We start from the raw sequence: 8,593 nt of genomic DNA on the forward strand, positions 1-8,593 counted from the left end.
TTGCCCCCTTTACTTAATCAAAACAATACAGTAGGCCTACTTGAAACGCATGAATGACCGATGCAATGGACTGGGCTCAAAACCGAAACACAAAATGCAATACATAACAAGCACTGTTTATTTCAATTATTTTATTCAGATTATGAAATCATTAGTTTTGAATTGCCCCGTCAAGGCAATGCCATTAAAACATGAGGATTTACAGTGTATATATATGCTTGGTGTAATGTTTGAGTAATGTTTACCCAGCTTCCTCATACAGAGAATGCATAAAGGATGCTGCAGAATAAATGTAAAGCTTGATATGCAAACGACTGATGGCATGGTATCAAACACATTTTGTTTCTAAACGCTTTCAAAATCATTCAATTCAAAAATCACAGAATGACAGACTCTTGAGACAACATAGATACAGACAACATAGAGATAAATGGTCATTTATTTACTGGAACACCATAGACACAAAGCACACGCACACACACACACACACACACACGCACACGCACGCACACGCACACACTCTCTCTCACACACACACACACACAGTGCAAGCACATTATACACAGACACACAAAATGACTTCATAATGTCAATCTTTGCAAGACAAAAATATGCCAGTGGCAGACATTAGGGACAGTGAATGTATTTTGAAAAGGTAGTATTTGAATAACAGATAGAAAACAAAATCAGCTCAGCCAAGATTACAGCAGTGGATACAGTCCAGGTTTAAAAAGCTCAAGTCCTTCACGTTTTATTGCTCCAGCCGTGTACTGATTTCACTCATTAGTTACAACTTCTGGCTTGGTGCTTATCCCCAAATCCAGATGGTTGACAAAAAATCCCGGAGAGGACTTTCGACATTTATGAACCTGGAAGTTCCACCTTAAGTTACAGTAATAGCAGTTTCCTCAAACCATCCTTTAAATTGTTTCAGAGGACTTTATAAAGATATTTTCTTTTTAAACATTGGTCATCATATTCTAGAGTTCCTAACAACACATATACCAATTTAGACATACAAAACCAAACAGTATTTTTTTTTTTACACATTGTTTGTAAACACATAAATATCATTACACACTCAGAGATTGCATAAGGTCATGTTGACTCAATATAACTATCTGTCTATTAAGATCGAGAAAAAGGTACATGGCTTTAAGGTTATAGTCATCATCTTCATCATCATCATCAATATCAAGATATGCAACAAACAAAAAAATCGTCAGTCGATAATGACAAACCAACAACTGTAGTAGTACAACTAAACGACTATCCCATATCATAGTCTTTCAAATCCCAGGACAGAGGCGGGCTTCAAACCAAACCGTCTGTTTTGAAATGTGCAGATTTGAAATACGGAGCATATTCTGGGCTTGAGCACCATGGTCCTTGGTAACGGATGTGAGCCAAGAATCTGGTCTGACCTCACCTGTTTTCCAGATTCATACTGTTGAAGCTAGTGTTGAACTGGTTTACATCTTAAACTCTCACTATATGACTTATATGACCTTAGACTGTCAATATTGCAGTTGTTTTTTTTAACTAACACAACTAACTAGGATAGCATAGATGCGTATTAGAACTGCAAGAAACTCTTAAAAAGTAATGATAGTATATGCAATAATACTTGTTGATTTAAAAATATAATGCACCATAACACATTTTAACGATTCAATAGTTTCAGATTGTTTTGGTCTCTGTTTGAGTCCTATTGGTCAACTGTCAATTACAGCTTTTGATCAGGAAGGGAAAGAACTCAATTAAATACTGAAGACGATAAAGTGCATACGCTTGGATTACAGCATAAGTGAATAATTGCGAGGGGTAATGACGAGTGAGTTCTATAAGCATCCTCCGATGGTGAACTTTTAATGTTGTGCCATCATAGTTCCCACTGGGTCACACCAAAGCATCGACAGCAAACACTTTTAAAAAGATGCATCGTTACCCGTTTGTTGCGGCATTGGTAAACAGAGAAAGGTCTTAATCCCCAATATAGGAAAACATGTATATTATTACATTAAGTATTGACGTTATTCTTCAATACATGGGGATCATTTTCACGGTTAAAACATTTAGCAATATCCCATTTGTTTAATGAAACGTCTGAAAGACAAAGGTGAGGAGAGAGGGCTGAACCAAGTCCAAACAATGAGCTAAGACACAAGTTAGCTAAGAAGACAAATAAAATTGGGTTTCAATAAAACTTGAAGAGAAGAATCGTCCGTGAGCTGTGAGCAAGACGGCTGTCGTAGGTGTGTGTGTGTGTGTGTGTGTGTGTGTGTGTGTGTGTGTGTGTGTGTGTGTGTGTGTGTGTGTGTGTGTGTGTGTGTGTGCCAGTGATCTCTGTGGTGGGGTTCCCAGGCCCCGAGCTGAGGTCGTTCAGTAGGGGATCTGGTTCTGGTAGTACTGGAGCATGTCGTAGGTCTTGCTCCTGGTGAGGACGACACACACAACACACACAGCTGTGAGCAGAGATCATGGACGCTCCATCGCTAGTAGCTAGCCCACTACTGTCAACATCAGTCTTAATAATCGTACGTGTCCATTCTTACCTGCTGCTGAGGAAACAACTTTGGATGATTTTGATGATGTAAGCTGCGGCCTCTTTCTCACTCATCTGGGGGTTAAAACGGCCTCTGAAAAGGGAAACGTTTACAGCGACTTGTTTTAACATTCAGAAAAATTACATGAAAATTGACTTACCAACACAAAAAGGACTAATACATAATTTTCATAAGTAGTACACGGCTAGTGCACTTGTACTTCTAGTGCTCACTTGAGGAGTTTGATGGTCTGGCCTCTGAAACAAGGCAGGCCAGTGTCCAACATCAGCGTTACCAAGGAAACCACAGCGTCCATGTAGGGTCTGTGGGGGGTCACGGAGAGGTCACAGTAAGACAGGGGTCATGAAGGAATCAAACTACTGAACCCCAAAGCCCTCGCCTTGGAGTTGGGTCATTTTTATCGGTTGCAGTCCCAGTCCTTGCATGAAATCATCACCTGAAAAGGTAATAAAGTTAGATACAAGAATCAAACTTAAGTGCAACACATAATTTTAGCATAGCCAATACCTGATAAGGTAAGGTAAACAAAGTTAAACAAACTTATTTTATGTAGTGGAGTATTTATTTCCCTGAAAAGGAGCAAGGAGCTTAACCCTGTGCTACTACTGCGCTTCATAAGAATGTACAGCACTCTAGACTAGCACGCTAGACTAAGAGTTTGCGTGGCTCCACCCCTTCGCTGCCTCCTCACCTGACGGCCAGGTAGCCCCGGACACACATCTCCATGAACCACTTGAAGGGCGTGGCCTCCATCTTGCCGCCCATGATCATCACCATCTCGTCGGTCAGCTTGATGTCGGGCTCCCAGCCCAGGTTCCCCCCCGGAGAGCTCTCGAACATGAAGCCAAAGTCTGCAGCGCAACACAGAACGCCGTCAGCTTCCACGGGGACTCTGTATAAACATGTATATTCTATACATAATGAGTCTGAGAGACGGCCAATCAGGGCACAATATCCCCGGAACTATGAAAGGGATGTTCGATTGTATGAACATTGTTTCAGACTTCCTGTTAGTTTTCTCTAAAACAAAACATAAACAAAGCATAACAGAGAACAATATCACAGAATATGGGAAACGTTGACTTCCCAGTCCCAGTACACAGCGCTCTGGCTACAGTCAACCCCCGTTAACTCACCAGGACCACAGCGGGTTAAGATAGCAGCATGTGAGGCCCTATCACGGCCTCCTTAAGGGCACAGTTATGGTCAAACTAATTCCACCGCTCTTATTCATTAACATTCAGTAACATTTGTCACTGTAAACATCTGTAAACATATATATCAAAAGGCATATATACATTAAAATGCATGTATGTATATACCTGTAAGTATATGATCATATTCTGGCCGTTCTCTGGTCATATTACTAAAGTCGGTTACGCCATCGGGCCCATAATACACATAACTCAAGTAGCCACGACAAAAAAATACTTCCCCCGGGGCATTAGCCATTGTATATAACACAATTGATATACATTTATCTCGGTGGCAAATAGAGGGACCACTTAACGTCACCAAACGTCAAATGCAACAATCAAAACAATCAGAACCGGACACATCCTATTCAGCGCTGCGTAGGTGGCAACCCCAGCCGTCCAGAGCCAATACACAGGCCAGGTGATGGACTGTTCCACTCCCCCTTCAGCTCCCCCAGCCAGCCGGGGTTTAGAACCGAGGACAGGTGCCGGGGGAACACACGGCTCGTACCGATGTGGATGAGGTGTCCCTTGCTGTCCAGCATGATGTTGCCGTTGTGCCGGTCCTTGATCTGCAGCAGGAACAGCAGGAGGCTGTAGGCGGCCATGCTGCGGATGAAGTTGTACCGGGCCTGATGGGAGAGGGAGGAGAGGGGGGAGAGGGGAGAGGGGGGAGAGAGAGGTGAGAGAGGGGGAGAGGGGGACAGGGGGAGACAGGGAGAGAGGAGAGAGAGGTGAGAGAGGAGAGAGAGGTGAGAGAGGTGAAAGAGGTGAGAGAGGGAGAGAGGGGGAGAGGGAGAGAGAGGAGAGACGGGGAGAGGGAGAGAGAGATAGGGAGAGAGGGGGAGAGGGGGACAGGGGAGAGGGGAGAGGGGAGAGGGAGAGACGGGGATAGGGAGAGAGAGAGAGAGGGAGAGAGGGGGAGAGGGGGAGAGGGGGATAAGGGGAGACGGGGAGAGGGAGAGAGAGAGAGAGGGGGAAAGGGAGAGAGGGGAGAGGGAGAGGGAGAGAGGGGAGAGAGGGACAGGGGGACAGGGGGAGACGGGGTGAGGGAGAGGGAGACAGGGAGAGAGGGAGAGAGGGGAGAGGGGGAGAGAAAGAGGGGTCGGCACTTGAGGTGAGCACATTAAGACATGTTGACATTCAATAAATGCATGTTGATATACCAACCACATGATGGCCATACAACTGTAAAGGAAGGTAAAGGATTAGAGAAGTGCACTCTGTGGTCAACTAGTAAGGCCTGGATGTTTGACACGCAGCTCTTCAAGAAGAAATTTATTTTCTCGGCTGTAAAAAAAAATATATATATCAAATAAGGGCTTTGTGACACCACACTTGTGAGTGTCCGACCGGCTGGAGGAGTTGATTGGTGGACTGTCGTTTCAACTGGCAGGGCTCCAGATGACCTGTCCATCGTCCTACATCTGAGGGGGCCACTTGTCACAAAAGGATATGTTCTTTACAATGACTTCTCAACAGCCGAGTGTTAAAATAGGGGCCCATGTCTTCAGATGTTTTGGTCATTAGAAATGCCCTCACATGGTAGGAGTTGAAATGTGTAACAGAGAGCTTTGGTCCCCACCTTCTGGAAGGCCAGGGTGGACTCGTCCCCGTACTGGTTCCTGAAGTAGTCGTACATCCCAAAGTCTGTCTGCCGGCCCAGCTGGTCCCGGGACTTACAGTCGGGGATGCACTCGATCACGCCACACTGGGGGGGAAACAGAACACAAACAAATAAAACCACAAATAAACAAACATAGATAGTTAAAGGAGAACCTGACCCCCCTGACCCTCTTTAAAGAGACGCCTACAGGCTCCCTGTAAACACCCTTCACTCCACTCTCCATAAGGGGAGGACGGCTGTGTCGCCTCAATACTGGATCAGCGGGTGAGAGGGTAACCCCAGCAGCCAATAAGAGGTCAAGCATGCAAACGAAAAGACAGGAGGGGTATAGCTCATTGTTGTTGTTGTTGTTGTTTACCCCCGGGGCTGTGGCCACCACCCTGTAGGGGAACACGAAGAGGTCCAGGCCCACCAGCTGGAAGATGTTCTTAAACAGGCCGATGATCTGCAGAGCCAACATGTCCTGCAGCGGGAAGACACCGTCACACCGTCACGGAGTGCGTTAGGGCAGCAGAACAGCTGCTGGAAGACTCTCCCCTCAGTGAGAGTGATAGTGATAGTGAGAGTGATAGTGAGAGTGATAGTGATAGTGAATGCAGGAGGTGTGCACACATCCACAGTGAATTAACGGTGGCCATTGTTGCTAGAAAAGCACTTAATGAAACGATGAGGGAGCTACATAGTGCTGCTTAGCATAACGTATTGTAGCACGGTGCAGCTAAGCATGGTGGAACGCAACATAAAATCAATCGAATCAATCAATCAAACCTTTATTTATCACTGGAGGTCGTTTACAATGTACTGTAAGCAAGTGACAATACAGTAAGCATTTATAAAAGATGCAAAATGCAAAGCAAAATAAATAAATGAGCCGTACACATGTTAATAATCAGAAGGATAATATTATAATATAAATAAAAAAGTATCATAACGCAGCTTAGCCTCGCCCTGCGCGGCAGAGCGTCGTACCTGTCTACAGTCGTCTCCCACTTTGAAGATGGCGGCCTGCCAGCAGATCCTGCGCGCTACGTCAGAGCCCTCGTCTCCCTCGTCCGGAGAGTCGGTGGGGCAGCGGAGCCCCTGCTTCTCCAGCTCACTGACCCCGTAGCGCTTCACCTTGAACTTGGCCAGGTAGGGCGCCTTGGCAGCACTGGGGAGGACACGCACCGTAAAACACACACAAACATGTTGTGCACACCGGAATCGTATACGAATGGTAGCAAAAAAAAAAGAATGGAAACGCAAATAGAGCCCTTAAAGGTGGACCTGCCCACTTGTGATGTCATAAGAGGCAGATTTTCAAAACGGCTTGTAACGGCTAATCACACTCACACCTGGTGGCATGTCATGGGACCTTTAATAGAACCAGGTAAAACAAGGCAGGATCGTCTGTGGTCGGGGTGTTCCTCCTAGCTGAAAGGACACTGGGTTCGATGCCCAATGTCTGCTACCTACCTATATAGAGTCCTCAATGCTTTGGATAAAAGCTTGATCTAACTAACTAGTAAAAATCCATTTGGAGTCTAAACAGCTGCTGTGTGTGTTACCTCTGCATTGGCGTCCCAGACTTGTAGTCGATGTCCAGAACTATAGCTTCAGGGTTACTGGGTAGGTAACAGCCTGTAGACGACGACAACACACATACAGTCAAAAAAACATACATTCATAAACACATCAATAAATACATAATACCTATATAAATAAATACATGAAGTAAATCAATCATGCAAATCAAGGAATACTTGTCAACATGTTCACAAAGCAAATACGTGAATGAATAAATACTTGGTTTATCTGGAGGTTTAGGAGGGTACTGTTAGGGCAGGTGTGTTTACCTGGCTGGACCTTAATGTCTGCCAGGGCTTTGAGGCAAGCCCTCTTCCTCTCCTCTCCCTTTGGAATGGGCCTGAGGAAGAGGCAGATGAAAACGATGAAGATGGAAGCCTGAAGCAGACACCGCTGAGATGCATGGTGTTAAGAGAACCCTGGCACTAAGATAAAATACTAAGAACAGATAGAGTACTACCCATAGATGAAATACTACACACAGAAACCAAAAACAACTTTACAGGTGTCCACAGAAAGGCTATTCACCGAAAAAATAAAACCACTGGAACGTATTATAAGATGATCTTATGCGCTCCCCTCAATCACTTTCTACTCATTTTAATTCATTTGTATTTTTGGCATAAAAATACATACTTGAGAAGGGCGGAGACGTTGGTGATCTTGTTGAAGAAGTCAAACTCCCGCTGGTAGAAGTCCTTGGCCGGACCGGACAGAGAGCCGGTGATCTCCTCCACCATCTCCTCTAGCAGCTCCCCTATGTCGGCTGCACGGACAGACGTGTGTCATAATTGCGGGGTGTGATGGGTTTACCGGGCTACCAGCGCTAACAAAAATGCTAACCATGCTAATGATGCTAAGCAACAGGACCTACTGTTGCAGGGCGTACGCCTGTGTGGTGCATTCGTTTAGTCACTGTAGGTTTAGTCACTGTAGTCACTGTCTAAGAAACAATCGGCCAATCACTACCTATAAAACTATATCATTTCTTTTTTTTTTTTTTACGATTTTATATGGTAAAAATAAACGTTTTATGGGTAGTGAAAATACAATATAACACGAGGAGGCATTTCAATGCATATGAACCTAAATCAAGAATTTGATGGATTACATTACAAAATGACAGGGAACGCGAATATAAACAAGAAGAAAATGACAATAACAATACATTTTAAGGATAAAAAAAATGACATAAAGGGGGGCCCGTCCATGCTAGTGTGTGCATCAGCAGAACATCTGACGCTAGGGCGCCGGTCAGCGGCTCACGGTCTTTGTGGTGAGCCTCTTCGTCCAGGTAGATGTTGGTCTTCATGTTCCAGATGAACTGGTGGGCCAGCAGCTGGGAGGTCTGGGCCGCCCACAGGATGTACTCCCTCACGTAGCCCATCTGGGAGGAACAGAGGGCCCCCAGGGCCGTCAGTACCGCTCGCTACACGGAGCCCATGTCAACGAGCTCACCACGCCGACTGACGGAGCCAAAGAGCTGGGATATGGAGTTGACTGCAATGGCTGCAGCTTCACCCTTCTGTCTGGAGATTAATAATCTATCAAATAAAATGTGTTGTGTACGTGATTAAGTAATGACCGATTATGGCATTTCACTGGAGCCCCAGAGGAAAAATATGAACACGTATACC

The 8,593-nt window shown here is 45.1% G+C and overlaps 1 protein-coding gene across 1 annotated transcript in view; it reads right to left on the reverse strand.

The window, feature by feature from the left end:
- Positions 1-174: 174 nt before the first annotated feature.
- pi4kaa (phosphatidylinositol 4-kinase, catalytic, alpha a) overlaps positions 175-8,593 on the reverse strand; it is a 32,732-nt gene continuing 24,313 nt past the window's right edge. Inside the window, exons 40-51 of the mRNA XM_084483340.1 lie at positions 8,223-8,385; positions 7,593-7,722; positions 7,226-7,296; positions 6,938-7,010; positions 6,360-6,540; positions 5,749-5,853; positions 5,349-5,474; positions 4,275-4,395; positions 3,259-3,418; positions 2,780-2,869; positions 2,556-2,639; positions 175-2,434 (exon numbers count right to left, since the gene is read on the reverse strand). Of these exons, the coding sequence (XP_084339466.1) occupies positions 2,383-2,434; positions 2,556-2,639; positions 2,780-2,869; positions 3,259-3,418; positions 4,275-4,395; positions 5,349-5,474; positions 5,749-5,853; positions 6,360-6,540; positions 6,938-7,010; positions 7,226-7,296; positions 7,593-7,722; positions 8,223-8,385 (1,356 nt within the window). The 3' untranslated portion in view covers positions 175-2,382. The remainder of the gene's footprint in view (positions 2,435-2,555; positions 2,640-2,779; positions 2,870-3,258; positions 3,419-4,274; positions 4,396-5,348; positions 5,475-5,748; positions 5,854-6,359; positions 6,541-6,937; positions 7,011-7,225; positions 7,297-7,592; positions 7,723-8,222; positions 8,386-8,593) is intronic.

Source organism: Micromesistius poutassou (assembly GCF_964030765.1).
Source record: "Micromesistius poutassou genome assembly, chromosome: 18".
Lineage (NCBI taxonomy): Eukaryota > Metazoa > Chordata > Actinopteri > Gadiformes > Gadidae > Micromesistius > Micromesistius poutassou.